This window comes from Cottoperca gobio, chromosome 9 (assembly GCF_900634415.1).
Source record: "Cottoperca gobio chromosome 9, fCotGob3.1, whole genome shotgun sequence".
Lineage (NCBI taxonomy): Eukaryota > Metazoa > Chordata > Actinopteri > Perciformes > Bovichtidae > Cottoperca > Cottoperca gobio.
Window position 1 is genome coordinate 3,878,138 of NC_041363.1, and position 18,749 is coordinate 3,896,886.

The 18,749-nt window shown below is 40.2% G+C and overlaps 1 protein-coding gene and 1 long non-coding RNA gene across 7 annotated transcripts in view; one reads left to right on the forward strand and one right to left on the reverse strand.

Annotated features, from left to right (window-relative positions):
• The window catches only part of LOC115013007 (trichohyalin), a 28,221-nt gene extending 22,238 nt beyond the window's left edge, over nt 1-5,983 (reverse strand). The window contains exons 1-5 of one of the 3 annotated variants that reach the window (XM_029438942.1): nt 5,772-5,981; nt 3,798-3,891; nt 2,561-2,616; nt 1,136-2,472; nt 937-1,027 (exon numbers count right to left, since the gene is read on the reverse strand). In XM_029438942.1, the coding sequence (XP_029294802.1) occupies nt 937-1,027; nt 1,136-2,460 (1,416 nt within the window). In that variant the 5' untranslated portion in view covers nt 2,461-2,472; nt 2,561-2,616; nt 3,798-3,891; nt 5,772-5,981. Of the gene's footprint in view, nt 1-936; nt 1,028-1,135; nt 2,473-2,560; nt 2,617-3,797; nt 3,892-5,771 lie in introns of all 3 variants that reach the window. The other 2 variants (XM_029438941.1, XM_029438943.1) reach the window with 2 other exon arrangements.
• Nucleotides 5,984-6,103: 120 nt separating this feature from the next.
• Nucleotides 6,104-18,503, forward strand: LOC115013059 (uncharacterized). Of its 4 annotated transcripts, XR_003832756.1 has the most exons (4): nt 6,104-6,133; nt 7,799-8,065; nt 9,070-9,253; nt 11,300-11,366. It is a non-coding gene; the product is annotated as an uncharacterized LOC115013059 (long non-coding RNA). The 4 variants fall into 4 exon arrangements; XR_003832755.1 differs by lacking the exons at nt 6,104-6,133; nt 11,300-11,366 and adding an exon at nt 18,381-18,503 and having other exon boundaries at nt 7,690-8,065; XR_003832757.1 differs by lacking the exons at nt 6,104-6,133; nt 11,300-11,366 and adding an exon at nt 16,140-17,467 and having other exon boundaries at nt 7,690-8,065.
• Nucleotides 18,504-18,749: the final 246 nt, after the last annotated feature.

Consider the following 18,749-nt stretch of genomic DNA (forward strand, 5'->3'; position numbering starts at 1 on the left):
TCTTTTTGCTGCAATGCCCCGTTTCCTCTAGGGAAATGTTCTTTTAAACACAGACAGACAGGGGTCAGCAGCAAATGTAAACACCCGTAGTTTTTTTTAACACTCAAAAATGTCTGTTTCAAAAACTGCCATAAAATTACATATTTTCACTGAGTTTAATTTTTAATCAACTTCAATTAAATATTAATTTATGTTAAGAATTGTAACCCTTTAAATGCCAGTGTGCTTACAAAATGCCACTTTTCAAAAAAGAAAAACACAATGACTTATTTTCTGTAGAGTAAATGCTAGGAGGGATTTTTAGGGTCTGGGATATGGTAATGATTAGCAACAACATTTATTTTCATGCATTGCATCAAACGCATAATACAGGTGCAATAAATGTAGTGGAAACCAGGAAAATAATATGTATTTTCCCCGGGGCGCAAACATGAGAAGATGGCTCAATCTGATGGAAAACAGTAAACAAATGGGGATAAAAAGAATAGTGGTTTAATGGGGACACTTTTGTTCTTAAGGGTGTGAGTGTCTGAGTATTTTGAATGTACAGTTTAATATTGAGTAGGAGCTGAGGTTAAACTTCCAAAATTTGAAAAAACTCACACCCATGACAACATTTTTGCCTTAACACAACCAGAAGGATCGAAATGTATAATTAAAAGGCCATAATGTCCCCAGTGAGGCACTAAAGATGTATTTCACCATAGTTTACCAAATCATGCCTAATTTTAAGTATATAAAAAGGCACAAAATATGGCTTATTCCATTTTTTCTTCTCTTTGCTATATGACTCAAATGTAACTCTGTGTAGAGGAGAGCATGTGACAACGTACTCTATCACTAAGCTGTGACATTGTTTCTCATTGTCATTTGCCGGTTAAACATAGACTGAGCCTGACAGAAACCAGTTCCTGTGAAGCTTAGTCCCTTTCTTACCCTCCTCTGAGGATCTCTGCTGATGTCATGGCGGTCTGTTGCCTCACTGAGGGAAACACTGCCAAAGTCTAGCGACCTCTCGGATGAAAACCTGATGAACACACATCAAACAAGACAAAAAGCCATGCATGACAATGGAACTTGTGGACAAAGACATGGGACAAAAGCAAGCTGAGGAGGGATAAAGAGCGCCTCTTACCTTTTAGTCAGGTCCAGGGGCAAGGGGCGGGGTTTCAGAGGTGGTTTCGCAACAAGGCTCTGAGTCGGTGTTGTGTCCTCCGTCAGCTGCTTGATGAGCTGTTTGACACCCACTGGTGGTTCGGTTTCAGGGACTGGCTGCACTGGAGAATGAGGATCTGACCCTTGGCCTGTGACACCTGCCCCAGGAGAGGAGGACGAATCGAGTAGGAGACTGATTCGCGACTTGATGCTGACTGCACGCTTATCCTCATCAGTCTCTTTCACAGTCATTTCTTCTGTCTTTTTATTGCTTTGGTCTAAAACCGCTGGCTGAGCCACAACATCAGTACTTTGTTGCGTGGCACTCTTCGGTGTTTTCTCTTGCTCTCTCTTCTGTGGCAGTGCCTGCTCCTCTGGAGTGTTCTCCTTAGTGTTTTCCTTGGAAGATTTACGGTGCAGTGACAGACCGATTGACTCAAACTTGGACGTGAGATCGGCTGAAAGCGGTCGTCTCGCCCAGCGAGGGGCAGGAACTGGTGACTCTGTATTGGTTGGACTGTCAATGAAAATGGCTGACACAGGTCTGGGCCTGGAGCCTCTGGACTGTGCCCGCATTACCACTGCTGCCTCAGGGTTAGCTTTTTGCTTTTCTTCTTCCTCCTGCCCTACCTGAACGAGATAACCCATGGACTTGGTTCTGGTAATAGCGGCTTCACTTTTGCTGGAAGTCATCAGGTCCTTCTCATCTTCAATTTTAGTGGTTCCAGACCACTCTGCTGCTAGAAGTTGTTTAAGGCTGTTGGAATAGACCAAGCTTGATGATTTCCGCCTCGCTGCTGTTACAGGTGGAATAGGTTTGCTGGGATCTGCAGGGTCAAGAGGAGGAGCCGGTTTAAAAGGCTGGGCTACTGGCTTGGTTGTTTGTCCAGTGTTCAACTTATTAGATGTTTTAAAGGAGGTAGAGGCAGGTCGGTTGGGGTTGGTTGACACTGGCCTGGGTTTACCAGGGGCAACTGGTTGCTGTGGTGTCGGATTGCATGGAAGCTCTGATTTGTATCCAGCAAGGCGAGTGGACTCTGGTCGGGGCTTGGCTTGGGGTTTAGGGGCAAGTATGGGCCTAATGGTGGCGTTTCTCTCCACAGCAAAAGGTTTGGGAGTTAGCCGTGGCTTGGGGCCCGGCACAGGTTTGTTAGGTTCTGGAGAGATGATATGGGACTGGTTGATGGAAGGGATCTCAATGAGGCTCTTATTGCTGGAGTCAGTCAGGGGACTCAGGTGAAGTCGTCCTCCCACCAACGTCCTCCCGACCTCCCCAGTCTGAACCTCCACCTGAGCAGCCATCATCTTCAACAGCACCTTTAAAAGTAAAAAGAAAAAGTTCTAAAAAAAAGGCAAAACAAAACTGATTTATGCTCATTTTCATTACGAGCATCAAAGCACTCACACTATGAAGCCGTTACTATGGACTTTGTCTTGGGAGCGCCTTACATTGCAGCACAACTATACACGCGTGAGAAAGATATTTACACAAGGTTATCACTCGAGCAGGATAAAGCACATGTGCCGACAGCTGAATAATTATTCATTAACTGTTGATTTGTCATCAACATTTACATTGATATACCTTTTTCATACATTTTGTCACAATAGGAAAAGCACAGGCGCAAGTAATACAATTAATGATGACTGATAGAACAGAGCAACTTATCCTAATACAACGGTTCTCTAATTTCCTCTAAATAGGACCCCGTTCACAGCACACATTTCACTTATCATAGCAGAAAAAGCACAGCTGGCCAATTACATTAACGATGGTTCGGGAGAATCATTATTGTTATTAATTATGCCTGTGCTTTTTCTGCATGAAAATGCCTGACATGAAAAAGGACTATTGTTTCAGCACTAGTTGCATAATGATAAGTTTCAGCTGTGACGGCTATGTAAATGAGTTCCTTTAGTTTTGCATAGACTATATTTGTTTGGCTACATACGTTGTATACTCTTAAGGTAGATGTTTTAATGTCAGTTGAACTGTTCTAAAAACAACTACCTAATTGTCTATTTTGCTTCATCTTGACAACAATTGTTCTGTGTAAAAATATCTATAACCTGTAATTAGTATAAGTATGGCCTCCGCTTCACCCACGTGCATCTTTAAGCAGAATTACAGGTGCAGTGGTGAACAGGGAGTGTGTAGCTTTAAAGTGCATCCTGAGACAGGGGAGGAAATGGACAACTGTACAATGTCATTGTTTTCATTTGTGTGTTGTTGCAACACAGGCAAATCAGGCTCAGACAGTGAATGGGGGATTCCACTGAAAACTCAAACCAGACTGCCATTTAAGATCCAGCTCCTCCCCTCGTGAACTTTCACACGTTTATCTTGAACTGACTCTTCTATCTAAAAAGAGGAATAGTTAAATATGAGATAACCGGAGATCATCTGACTCTGTGCTTTTGACACACTACGATAAATCAGCTGTATCAGTTGTTCCTATAGTGAACGAAGATAGAAAACATTACAACTCAAGCACTTATGTGTTAGCCCTTTAAGAGGCTCCTTCACATCTGATAATGCTTTCCACATGTTGCTGTGTCGCTACACACACCAGAAACAGTTCTATTGGGGGGAAAAGACACGCTTGATCCAGCTGCTGCGAAATAATCCCAGCATACTTTACCTGACCAGATGTCAACCGTCTGCTGTCGAGTGCTGGCTTTTGTAGTAACCAAGCAGCGATGTCATATCACACAGGAGGAGAGAGTTGAAGGAGCCTAAGAGGGAACACACTTTATGTCAACAGAGCACACAAGCTTTCACTTTGCTGTGGAAGACAAATCACGGCAGAGCTGCTACGGGGTTGTCCAAATACTGTGGTGTTCTCACGCCTCCTCAGAGAAGCAAAGAAATGTTAATGTTTACTCTGACACAGACAGACCTGAATACACATAGTCACACCCTTACATTTGAGCTAATGGCATATGTGCAGACGTACAAGACAACAAAATGCTGCTATATCTTCTTCTATTTGTATTATGCCCGTCTGCCATCACTCACACACTACTAAATATGTCTATGTAAATCCAATCTGTTGGAAGTATAAATACTGTCAGCAGTACTGATAAGTTATACTGATAAGCAGGGTCTGTAATGAAGTTGTTTCCTCACCTGCCACTGTGGCAGGTCACTGAACAGTGGTACCAGACAGCAGAAAATGGAATATATCATGAAACCTTAATCCCTGAATAGTTTTTATTTAGAAAATAATATTTCTTAACATAAGTAAACCCTATCTGCTTTGGTGGCAGGTGATCTAAAATGTTTCCCTGCTACAGCCAACATTTACCCTACCCTGTATTTGGCAGGATGCATGTGCCAATTCCCTTACCTACCGATACCCGATACATTTCTACATTTCTAAGGTGATGATAACATCATTTTTAATCATAAATTCACTGCATCAAAAACAGGAAATGATACAGAGAAAACACTGACTTTTGCTTGCCAAACAGAGTTTAATAAATTGAAAACTTTAACTTCTGATGAGAACAGGAAACGCCTTCGCTAAGAAGGAATGCTAAACATTCCCTGTGTGTGGTGGGTTGAGCAGCACAGCTGGAAATAGGAAAGTGTCTGCCTTATAAAGCCTTAGTCATAGAAATATTTTACATAAGACACAATAATGAAAGCCACAAAGGAAAACAAGTCCAATAGCTGTATTTCTAGCATGATGTGTATGCATGTTGACTACTCAAAACATTTGGCAGTGTATCTTTAAGAAGTAGGTGTAGCAAAAGTCAGAGACATTTCTTTGATTTCAAGCAGGAAGCACAAGATAACATGTCAGTAACCTGGTTCAGCCAGTTATACAGATTTCCTAACATAGACAATACAAGTCCATGTCAACTGATCTATTCGCAACTAAAAGAAGAAGTACAGTCACAGTACACCACAAAATATATTTCTGGAATAAGTTACAATCCACAAATATATTTTATAACCTCAGTTGTCTGCTTAAGAAGATTAACCTGTCTGTATTATGTATCAGTATCAATAAAGATGTTATCCAGTAGATTAAAGTAAGGGCAATAGTCTAAAACATAGGCAGGAACAATAAAACATGACCACAGTAAATGTGCCACAGTTTACTAAAAGGATATATTTAATATGTACCTGTCAAATGCTATAACCTCCAAAAAATAAATGCAATATGTCACATGCATGATAATACACATTCAACTAAATATCAATAACGTTACAACAGTGGCTTACTTTTAATATTCAACTAAGCTACTTTATTTGATGTTTTTCCATTAAAGCCGGCCCGTCTCTCTCTGCAACAAGTGTTCCTTCCTCCTGTCCCCCTAACGTTATTAAAGTACCCAAAGTTAAAGTACCCGGTCCAATTGAGGAGAAAAACACAGTTTACCTGCTCAGAACAGGAGCATTTAAAGAACAAAAACTCTCCAAAAAGTACTAAATGACCACGATGCATTCAGAGCAAACGTAGAGTTGAAACTAATAATTCCGGAGAGGAAAGATAAACGCATCAACAGCTTTCTGGCTAGCGATGGTAAGCTAACAACTCAAGACTCGCAAAATGGAAACACTGGACTGAACCTGGACTGTTTGATCCAAACTGGAGACAACTTACCGAAATAAGAAAGTCCGTCTTGCCACTTTACTTGTCGGAACAACTTCAAACACAATATATATTCCCAATTTAGAAGAATTATTACGCGTCGTAGTGACAGTTGGTTAATACAGCGGCTAGTGGAGTAGCTAAGTTAGCTGGTTTACTTAGCTAGCCAACTGGCTGCTATCCCGTCTCAGGTTGCAGTGTTGTTGACAGGCTACATTAGACAGCGTTGAACTAGCCGTTAGTGAGCCGGCACGTGTCTTCCGGTTATTCCTTTCAAAATAAAACACAGACGTAAATAAGTAGTATTTTAAAGTTTGTTTAAATGTACATACGTGGAGGAAGGAGTTAGATTTAATCTACAGGACATTTCTTTGGTGAGTACCAGTAGTGGAAGAAGTACTCAGATCATTTACTCAAGTAAAAGTAGTAATACTACAACTGTAAAAATACTCTGTTACAAGTAAAAGTACAAAAGTATTAGTATCAAAATGTAGATTTTATTTGTAAAAACATTACATTTTTATGTTTTGAATGTTCAAAATAAAATTATTAAAGTTACTCATTCTGCACAAAGGCCCATTTCAGAATAATATACATCATATTTTTGGATTATAATTATTGATTTTTAACTTTAATGTTGCAGCTAGTAAGTGTTTTTACTTTATGTAACCTGCCGCGTAGCTTGTTAATTTTACCAAGGGATCAATTTAGTTTATCTTAACCTATAATAATACAAGATAAATTAATAATTGATTATATTTTGTATTATTAAAATGAATCTTCAAAGTAACTAAAGTTATCAAATAAATGTAGTACAGTAAAAATACAATATTTGCCTCTGAGATGTAGAAGTAAAAATAATCAGGAAATGGAAATATTTGAGTAAAGTACAAGTTCCTCAAAATTGTACTTAAGTAAAAGTACTTAGTAACTGTCCACCACTGACTAAACGTATACAAGTATTACCGTCAAAATGTACTTAAAGTACCAAAAGTAAAAGTACTCATGATGAATAATATGCTATATTATTGTATTATAATCTAAAATGTGATATATTAATGCAGTGTTATTGTTGGAGCTGGTAAAGGCGGGGATAGATTTTAATACATTTTAATACAGCTGTGTATATTAATTTCTAGTAATAGTACATCATATAGGGACGTGAGGTCATCATGAAAAGTAAAAAAACAAATAACAATAAAATAAAATAAAAATTTATATTTGTCCACTGGTCTGTGCTATAACTGCATTTTCTGTATGATTCCAATCATTTTGATCATTTTTATAGTCAAAATCGCTGAATTTGTGTATTCTCTGTTAGATACAGGAGAGATGCGAGCTGCGGCAGCGACGGATTGCGCAATCCCTCGCAGACTAGGTTTAGTGCATGCATTTGGCGCGTGCCTGTTGCTATCTCTCTGTATGTCGCAAATATAATGTTTACAGACACTTTTATTATGCGTCCTGGCTTTGCATAGTCCAGTTAATGTATGTGTATGTACATATTTAGTCTCGTTGATGTGACATAAAGCCACAGTGAAGGCAGACAGTATTGTGCCGCACTGAAGAGGGCGCACGTGAGCCCACATTGAAGAGGGCGCACGTGAGCCCACAGGATCGTGTTTCTACTCTTCTTCTACGCAGAGACGTTAAGCGCCAACAAGCTAGCTAACGTCAGAGTCACGTGCACTGTAGCACCAACAAGCTAGCTAACGTCAGAGTCACGTGCACTGTAGCGCCAACAAGCTAGCTAACGTCAGAGTCACGTGCACTGTAGCGCCAACAAGCTAGCTAACGTCAGAGTCACGTGCACTGTAGCGCCAACAAGCTAGCTAACGTCAGAGTCACGTGCACTGTAGCGCCAACAAGCTAGCTAACGTCAGAGTCACGTGCACTGTAGCGCCAACAAGCTGGTCAGAGTCAAGTGCACTGTTGCGCCGTCTAGTTTAGCTTTTTTCTGCGACTGACGAAAATGATAAATGGAAGATTATATATCAAAACTAAGACAATTCTCAAAACTGGACTTTCTTTCAAAACAGGAGATGATAAATAATGAAAGACCAACGCCGGAGATAAAAGATTTTCTTCAAACTTCGGGACAGAAGATGACTTGCTCCTTTCAAACGGTCATTCTCGGCTCGAAACATACAGTCTGAATAGGACTGATCAAGGACGACTTTCATCCCTGGCAATACTCTCCATTGAGACGGGGAGACTTGTAAAACTAAAAGAAGATGAGGAGGACTTTTACAAAAAAGTGATGGAGATTTCTGTCCAGAAGGATCGGCGCATGGACTTCATTTAAGGTAAGACCACCATTTTTTTTAATTGAAAATTGGATCTGACTAAGAGAAAATAATCCAATATTTAAAGTAAAAACAACATTTTGACCTTAAATAAAATATTATTTTGTTATTAATAGTGCAGTCTGTATTACAATTAATCAAAGCATCAGCTATGGAGGGTGCAGAGCAAATACCTCTCTGAGCCTGTGTGTGTGTGTGTGTGTGTGTGTGTATAAAGAATGCTGATATGAGATATGAAAAATAACCAGTAGTCAATGTTCATGCTGCCAAGAAAATGGTGAATAAACTACTCAGTTGGGTTCATATATTTGTAAATTGTAAATCGTGCCTCCCCAGCCATGAACCTCACCGCACGTCACTGCCTCGGATTGCGCAATCCCTCGCAAACTAGGTTGAGCGCATGCATTTGGCGCGTGCCTGTTGCTATCTCTCTGTATGTCGCAAATATGTTTACATACACTTTTATTATGCGTCCTGGCTTTGCATAGTCCAGTTAATGTATGTGTGTAATATATTTAGTCTTGCTGATGTGACATAAAGCCACAGTGAAAAAACACCAGGTGAGGCAGACCGTACTCTGCCGCACTGAAGAGGGCGCACGTGAGCCCACAGGATCGTGTAGCTGCTCTTCTACGCAGAGACTTTAAGCGCCAAGAAGCTAGCTAACGTCAGAGCCACGTGCACTGTAGCGCCAACAAGCTAGCTAACGTCAGAGCCACGTGCACTGTAGCGCCAACAAGCTAGCTAACGTCAGAGCCACGTGCACTGTAGCGCCAACAAGGTACTGCTAGCTAACGTCAGAGTCACGTGCACTGTAGCGCCAACAAGGTACTGCTAGCTAACGTCAGAGTCACGTGCACTGTAGCGCCAACAAGCTAGCTAAGTCAAGTGCACTGTTGCACCGTCTAGTTTAGCTTTTTTCTGCGACTGACGAAAAATGATAAATGGAAGATTATATATCAAAACTAAGACAATTCTCAAAACTGGACTTTCTTTCAAAACAGGAGGTGATAAATAATGAAAGACCAACGCCGGAGATAAAAGATTTTCTTCAAACTTCGGGACAGAAGATGACTTGCTCTTTTCAAACGGAGAGACTTGTACAACTAAAAGAAGGTGAGGAGGACTTTTACAAAAAAGTGATGGAGATTTCTGTCCAGAAGGATCGGCGCATGGACTTCATTTAAGGTAAGACCACCATTTTATTGAAAATCAGTTGCGACACAGCGCAATGTTTAAACACAGCTGATCGTTGTGCATATACAATTCAGTCAACAACATTACACTACCTGCTTTCTAATACAGCTTACCATTTAAACTTCTCCAATAAAGCTTAATGTTGTAGACTTTCTATGCACGTGGCTGTCGCCAGTCTTCTCCAGCTGATTGCGCCAAAGCTGGGGTGCACTAAACTGGATAGGGGGGGGGGGAAAGAGAGAAAGAAGAGGGAACGAGAAGGAAATATAATTATGTAGCACACAGTTTCACCCCTGTGGCATTTTAAAGTCTTTACATAGCCTAGTATTTCTTTTAAAAAAAAAAAGTATTTCTGGAGGAAAACCCGTCCACAAGATTGTAGGTTCAAATCCCGACCATGGCAGGTTTGATGTTTATAATATGCACAATAAAAGTGCTTGTGTTGCCCGTTAAAACTTGAATTCACTCAAGATATTGACTTATAAGACAAGTGCAATGCAGTTAACTGTCACTACATTAGTATTAAATAAAACATTGCAAGTCAATATTATATAGATCCACCATACGTAGATTCTATATATCTTCTAAATTCATTCATTAAATATTTGATGAGGGATATTTTTTGCTGTGGTCCCTTGAATAATAATTGTCTTAGTTTCATCAGGGTGGTGTCTGAGGATTTTCAGGTTTCCTTATACACAGTCCATTCCAGTATATAAACATAAATATAAAGGATGATGACGTTATCTTGCATTCTTACTCCTCCTTATGACTGATGATTAGAAAACCATTGGACATTCTGAATATTGTATTATCTACTCCAATCATTGGACAGATACTAGTTCATTCAATTAACCCAACTTTTATTTTCGATTACATGCATAATAAAAACACTTCTAAGTAAAATAATATAAAAATAACTATAATATAATTGACATAAAATATAACAATTCAACTACAAAACAAAGTACAACCTCCAAATGACCACATAATTAAATTAACGCTATACAAATATATACATAAATAAGTCCAGTGTCCATGCCTTTGGTAGGGGAGTAAATAACTATTGTTTTTGTTTTTTAATGTCCTCCAACCACTGCTCCTTCAAAACAGCCTCTACAGAGGGGCAATATATCACTCCCTTGTACTGACTGTGTCCAGTCTCAGCTGTCCTAAACTGCCCGCATTTCTTGCACCTGTTGTGCAGTACTTTGCGGGTCATGGCACATTAGCAGGGGGGAAAGGGTCAGCCGCCACAGATCGGCGGCTGGGCAAGTCTAGCCCCTGCATCACCACCGCATTGTCCTCCCTCTTCACCCTTTTATTATGCCACTGTATCAGGGTGGTGTTGCTCACGTCCACCAGCTGCAGGGTAGTCTGCTGCATAACTGTCCAGTTGGCCAGAATGCGCCGCCTGATTTTCCTGTAGTCCTCTAGGATGAAATCCCATCTGGACACTGTGCCAGTCCCCTTCTTCTTGGGACTGCGGTGGATGTCACAGAGCCTGGTAAAGATGGTCTCAATCAGGCAGCAGCAATCTGGCCACTGGGCAAGCAGGGCAGTGGTGGTGAGTGCATGTCTCTTCACACTCTCCACCCCTGGAGTGAACTCCTGCATCTTCTTGGGAGACCTTAACCTCCCTGTGTCCAGCTTGGTCTGGTGTCTGGCAGCAAAAACCACTCTCTGCTTGTCATAGTCCAGCAGGTTCTGCACCTAAGCATCGAGAGAAATAAACAGCACATGAGAAGACAAAAACACGTGCAAGTGTGAACATTTATGACTCATACTGAAAATAAAGTAGCAAGGCTATAAATGCTCCTGACCTGCTGCTTGTTAAGGACAAGAGAGAGCTGATTTCTCAGCTCCACCAGACAAGCCAAGCTGTCCATGCCTGCCATGCCAGAGTCATCCACAGCCTGCACTAAATAACAGAGATGAGCAACAAAATTTGAGGACAGTGAGATGTGACAAAAAACAGATATAGTGATTTTATTTCTTTACAAATAATTCTGTATTTATATACCCCGGACTCATCAGGAGGTTCCGAATCAAGTGCTGAGGAGACACCTGGCTGCGGCATGGTGGCAGTAGCCCGGGAGGCACCAGGCAGAGAGGAGGCAGCAGCCTGGGAAGAGGAGAGTAGTTCTGAGGAGGAACAAGGCAAGGAAGAGACAGAGAAACTTGGGTCATTGAGGAGACTTGACAGTGTATATTCCTCGAAGCCCTCGTCTTCTTCTCCTTCCTCGCCTTCTTCTCCTTCCTCGCCCTCATCCACATCCTCCAGCATGTTCTCAATCTCTTCTGAGTCTGGGTTGACTTTAATGGGCTTTCCAGTCTCACTCAGCAGGTAGTCAACACCAAGCAGCTCTCCTATGGAAAATAACAGAAATATATTAATATGCTTTGGCAATTGGAATGATACAAATAAAGCCTTGTTGAACTTAAGTAGGAACAATGAAAAGCCATGCCTTACATCACAGACATGTGAAGCAAGAATAACAATAATGAGATGTCATTTTCAAATAGATCACCTTAATGGCATGGAAACCACAATTACAGACCATGGACCCCCCAAAGAGGATGGTCTGTCCGCGAGCATGCATTGGGCACTTCTCAATCTGAAATGATCACAAGTGTTATTTAGCCTGGAGTGAGTGACTCAGTGTACAGTACATCATCTGATGTTATCTGCGCCAGCATATTACACATTTTTCATCAAGGGACTTACTAATGACACTAATAAGTAATGGGTTCATATTTAGCTATACTTTACCTTCTGAAAGAGGTCATGCCACTTCCGCTGCCTCCGGGCTGGTTTATTGCCTCCTCCAGGAGGCCAAACCCCAGAGCTGGCAAATGCCCTCAGCCGTGCCATCCACTCTCTGTCTCCCATGCCCTTGTGGCTTTTAGGTTTAGTGCTCATCTAAAGATAACATGGTAATAATAACGGTAATAGCCTCATGAGTACAGTCAAATAACACTATTAGTTGAGCAATGTTATCGGTTATTAATACATGTTATCTATACATATTAACATATTCATATTCATACACATAATTCATATTTGTACTGTATAATTATCCTTTATCTATCATTGATATATGTACATTATAACATATATATTTTATTTATATTATATCAGAGAGAGTACACTTAAATAATGCCACCGTTATCAATAGCAATAATAAATTACATTAGGTAATATTGGCATGGTTATTTTGAAACCTTGCAGCAAATAATGAAATAGTAATACCTACATTACAGTAGCTGTAGGTAGGATTAACGTCGCACTGCTGGTCATAAACGGGTAGTAAGCTTAATAAAATGGTAATTGATGGAACGTTTGTATAACTACTTACTTGAATTACTGTGAATATTTGCACGTATTTACACATGGCTGTTTCCATTCATGAATATTACGGTTAGCGTTATTACATGTAGAAACGTTAGCGATTGCTAACGAATGCTTGCTAATGTTATGCGACGGAAGTTGACTTGTAACGTAATGTAAAGTGGTGAAATATTTTACGACTGTTAAGCCAACTGTCATTTCCTAAATTCGTCAACTGCCACTCACAATATTTCACATCAAAATAATCAACATTTTAACCATCTATAATTTTCATTGTAAGCAAGCACATTTAGTTATATATATTTTTATTTAGCCATCAGCTCTGACCTGAACTTTGGGCTGATTGTCCTTTTTCTGTGTCCCGCTTGCTCCTTTGGTCTCAGTTTTGGGTGGCTGGACAGAAAATACATTAAGAATTAACATACAGTATTAAAACATCCAAACAAAGCTGATTCAGTGACATGCGGTGAGGTTCATGGCTGGGGAGGCACGATTTACAAATATATGAACCCAACTGAGTAGCTTATTCACCATTTTCTTGGCAGCATGAACATTGACTACGGGTTATTTTGCATGGCTCATCAGCATTCTTTATACATATTTGGCCAAAAAAAGAACGTTACATTTATAGCGGCTCAGAGCGGTACATGTATTTGCTCTGCACCCTCCATAGCGTTTTTAGTCTGATGCTTTGATTAATTTTAATACAGACTTCACTATTAACAAAATAATATTTTATTTAAGTTCAAAATTAGTTTTAAAATTAAATATTGGATTGTTTTCTCTTAGTCCGATCATATTTTCAATACAATTGTGGTCTTACCTTTACTTGTAAAATCTTCAATTTTTAGCCGTCAGTCGGAGAAAGAAACTAAACTAAATGCTGCTACAGTGCACGTGACTCTGATGTTAGCTAGCAGTAGCTTGTTGGTGCTACAGTGCACGTGACTCTGATGTTAGCTAGCAGTAGCTTGTTGGTGCTACAGTGCACGTGACTCTGATGTTAGCTAGCAGTAGCTTGTTGGTGCTACAGTGCACGTGACTCTGATGTTAGTTAGCAGTAGCTTGTTGGTGCTACCATCTCTGGTAGAAGAAGAGCAGCTACACGATCCTGTGGGCTCACGTGCGCCCTCTTCAGGGCGGCAGAGTACTGTCTGCCTCACCTGGTATTATGTCACATCAGCAAGACTACTTATGTTACACACATACATTAACTGGACTATGGAAAGTCAGGATTCATAATAAAAGTGTCTGTAAACATATTGGCGACATACAGAGAGATTGCAACAGGCACGTATGTAAATGTATGCGCTCAACCTAGTTTGCAAGAGATTGCGCAATTTGTTTTGAAGTGGAAATTGTGGCTCAGCTCGTCGCTGCCGCAGCTCTCATCTCTCCTGTATCTAACAGAATACGCAAATTCAGCGATTTTAACTATAAATATTATCAACATTATTGGAAAAATGCAGTTGTAGCACAGACCAGTGGACAAATATATATTATTTATTATTTGTTTTTTTACTTTTCATGATGATGGGGGACTGCCTCCCCTGACCGCACGTCCCTGAGATGATTTCTGTCATCCGCACCATCAATGTGATGAACTGAATAACAGACAGATTTACACACCATCATGAAATATTGCTCAGACACAGACGGACCATGGCAGTGAAAATATCAGTATACAGTTTTATAACCAAATAACAGATTCAGTATTAGAATTTAGACTAGATGCACTGTCATGGCAACCATGTCATATGATGATACATGTCATACATTCTTTTAACTTCAATCAAGCACACATTTAAAAAAAAAAAAAAACACAGACTATACGAAGAAACTGAATAGCTGCCTAATTTTTCTGCCCTTCTAAAGTGAGAGAAAATATTTAGTATGTCCCGATACATATACAGTTTGCCTTTCGGTACCAGGATGTTCTACTCCAAAACAATTATAGATAAATCTGTAGAATAGGTCAAGTAAAAGCACACTAGTATTTGTTCAACTGTGATAACACTTTATTTGGGATAGACAAATATATTCCTTCTTCCAAAGTGTTCAGAGTTTGTAAAATTAAAAGTAGTCTAGTCAATGTGTGGTTTAGTGTTCATTTATACTAATAAATATGAAAGATCAGTTTACGTCAACAATTAAAGCCTTATAGTTTACAATTTAGAAGACAAATAACCTAAACAATTAAAATACACAAAATAAGTACAGATATCAAAGGTGAACTTCTGACTTCACTGTAGCCCCACCAGCAGGTTTAACATTGGCTAATGACGTTACATCACCTTCAACTGTACTTTACTGTGTTTCATGCTAATTAGCAAATGTTAGCATACTAAACTAAGAGAGTGAATATGGTAAATGTTATACCTGCCAAAATACTGCATGCGAGCATCGTCAGTGAGAGCATGTTATTATTCCAATGTTAGCATTTAGCTTAAAACACCACTGTGCCTAAAGCCTCACAGAGCTGCTCGTCCGGCTACAGACTCTGCTCTTTCAGGTTTTTGATGACGATAAAGATTTTAACAATGTTATTGTTACAAAACAGTACATATTTTAAAATCAACTCATCTTTAATTAAGACTTTTAAATTGTAAAGAAATATACTGTGGGAAGGTGAAGGATCATTGTCATTATGAATAAATGTGATTTTTTTTTTTTAATTGAATCTCCCTGTTCAAGGCTAGTTGAAGGCTACATCATTTTTAGCGCAAAGCATTGACATCTTTCCCTCAGCTTTGGTCACTTGGTTTGCCTCTGAAACAGTCATTGACAGTGTATGTTTTGTGCCTCTTGGTCGTGCTTGGATGATTTTTGTGGAATTGTTGTCACGGCCATTCTCATACATATGTGCAGGTGCTCATTGGTTAGCCTGGAACGATATTTAGTATTTATGTTCATTGTGGAGAAAGCTGCCTCGCAGCTGAATGTGCAGCCAAACATGGTGAAGATGTACAGGGCTACTTTCCTCAGACCTGGAAAAGCTGTCTTGGAGACCATTTGTAGCCAGAAAGTGGCAGGGTCAGTTCTTCCAAATTGCTTTTTCAGGGTCACATCTGCTTGGAGATCAACCAGTTGCATCTTGAGAGGCCCAGCATTTGCCAACTTGAAGTGCTGTGTGACTTCCTTTGAGAACTCCCTGACATCTGTGATGAGAAATGGGTTCTGAATGAACATGGTGCGCTGCCGTCCAAAACTGAAGCTGTCAAAATGTTTGCTGAAGTTTACAATCAGCTTATCAACAAAGTCAACAAAAGACTCATCTCTCTGTCCCTGAACCTGTTCTCTCACTTCTGAGAAGTGTTGATAGTCTCCCTGCAGACCTACATCTCAAGTTTCCTCTGAAAGGAGCGGACAGCTGTCATCAGTTCACAAATAGAATTGTCCTTCCCCTGTAGTTTCAAATTCAATTATTTCAGATTTGAAGTGATATCAACCAAAAAGGCCACATTAACCATCTTTTTCTCATCTTTAAAAAAGAGACAAAAACGGTGTTGCCTTCTGACTTTTCAGCTCTGCCAAGAATGCCGCTACTTCCCTTCTGATGGACCAAAAGTGCTCCAACACCCTGCCTTTGCTGAGCCATCTCACATTGTTGTGCAGCAAAAGATCATCAGCATTTGCATCAACTTCTCTGAGGAATTCCCTGAGCATGTGATGCCAATAGGAAAAGGATGCCCTGAGATAATTTATAATTTTCATCATTGTGTTCATCACATCAGCATGCTCATCTGACAGGGTGGCGCACAGGACAGATTGATGAATTATGCCATGTAAGAGATGAGCTCAGCATTGTCCTCTTTCATTCTTGCCACAGCTCCTTTCTCTCTCCCCATCATGGCAGGGGCTCCATCTGTGGTTATTGAAACGTGTTTCTGCTCTATTCCTCGCTTTGTCAACATCTCCTTAATGGCCAGGTAGATCTCCTCTTGTACTGGTGTGAAGGGGAGTAACACCTAACAGGTCTTCACAGAACACTTTATTGTCTTTGCTGAAGAACCGTTTAGAAGAACCGTACATAAACTAACAGCTGAGCATTGTCAGAAACATCAGTGGACTCATCTACAGCTAAGCCTACACGCGGTGCCTTATGAAGGGCTGATTTATTATTTTCACTGCAACCACACATTGCTGATCATCATAACATTTTATTTTTGAGAGCGCAGAGAATGCTGCTTCACACCGGTATGTGGACAGAAACATTGAGATGATGCGTCTTGCCAGTCTGGAGATATTTGGTAGATGCCCCACCAGTTTCCAAAAGTCCACGACATCTGTAATCCGAAACTGACGCTGAAGTTCATCTGAGCTCTTTAACTCCACGAACTCCATTTGAAGCTGCACAAGTCCGAGCTGGTCGCTTATTTGCTTCATTTCATTGACCTCAATCAGGAATGGGTTTTTCACAAGTAGAAAAATATTGCTATGGTCCTTGAAGTCGTGGAATCTTGATGTGTAGTTTTGCTTGAGCTCAGTTAGCACGTCACAGAATTGTGATTGACAGGGCAGGAGAGTGTCTGCATGCATCGCCATCACTTACTGCACGGTGGGGAAGAAACGGTAATCAGAACCACGGACACTTTGTTCGACATTAAGTTTGTTCAAGTGCTGCGTAATGTCACACAGGAACGCAACAGACAGCACCCACTCTTTATCATCCAAAAAGGAAAATCGGGAAGTCTCCCCTTGGCCGACAATGAAGGATTTCAGGGGTTCAAGCAGGTCCATGAAATGTGCAAGCATACGTCCTTTAGACCAGTGATTTTCAACCTTTTTTGAGCTGCGGCACATTTTTTACACTTACAAAATTCTGGGGCACACCACCAACCAAAATGACACTCTAACACAGTACATACAATACATATAGTTAATAAATATAGTTTCTAAATGTATTTATACTCACTTAGTGTGAAACCTGGGCCTGTTTCGATGAACACAAAATGGATATCCTGGCAGGAATGGTAGAAAGACACACACAAAGCTCTTCCTCAACAGCTCTGTCTCTCTCTGTTTTTCGTTTTTATCGCAGTCAAGCTTGAGAAGCTCAGCTCGCATAGATATGTGGTTGAAAACGGGAGCAATGTCAAAATAGCTTTGTTGGCCAGAATGGGGAACTCCATGTGTGTGATGACTGATGTGTGACTTGTGAGTGATAATGAAATGTTGATGAATTCTAGCTGACAATGTTTTTGTTTTTCGTTTTTTAAAGATTTTTTTTTTAGATTTTTTTTTTATTTTTTAAGTGGGACTTAAAAGAGCCGCAACTAGTCTTAAAGGAGCCGCGGGTTGAGTATCGCTGCTCTAAGAGGTTAATAAATGCCATTAACACCTAAGCCTAAAAATCCTCAAAATTGTCATCTGGACTTTTTTTCTTATTTTGACTATAAAAAATGTTAGGAAATGTCCTGTGAGTAAGTGCTTTTGTCCATTTTTCAAGAATACCTGGAACTTTCAATATCTGGCAGTTATTTACAATTTATTGCACGTTATAAGAATGTAATAACAGTTTAAAATGAAGAAAAAAATCTGAATTTGATTTTAAAGTTTTAGTGATTGAAAAAACACAGAAATTTGGCATCTTACATTTGAAATATGCAAAGTATAAAACAATTTACAATAAAATTTGTGAGTCTCTGTCTCTCAAAATGTGCAAGGACAGGCCATAAAATGGAAAATATATACAGGCGTTTTTTTCCACAATTGGAAACCTCCTCATCTCCAGCTCCAGCATCCTGACAACTTCTCCCTCTCCAGTCCTGAATGTGACATCTGGTGGACACCTCATCTTCAGCTCCAGCATCCCGACGGCTTCTCCCTCTCCGGTCCTGAATGTGACCTACTCATCTCCAGCTCCAGCCTCCCCACAGCCTCTCCTAGGACACAGGCTACTTGAAGATGCACACATTATGCATAGAAAGTACAATTACACACCTAGTACAACCTTACAGACTTGGTACACTGTTCTTAAAAAGTCACCATGCAATACAAGTGTTGATTTACCTACAGTCTTGCTTTCATTTCAATTCAATCCGCTGTAATTCTCTCCTCTCTTCGCATCAAAGGTCTTGGTGGTATTGCCAATGACAGTTCCTGTCTGGCTGCAGACACAGGCCCATATCACAG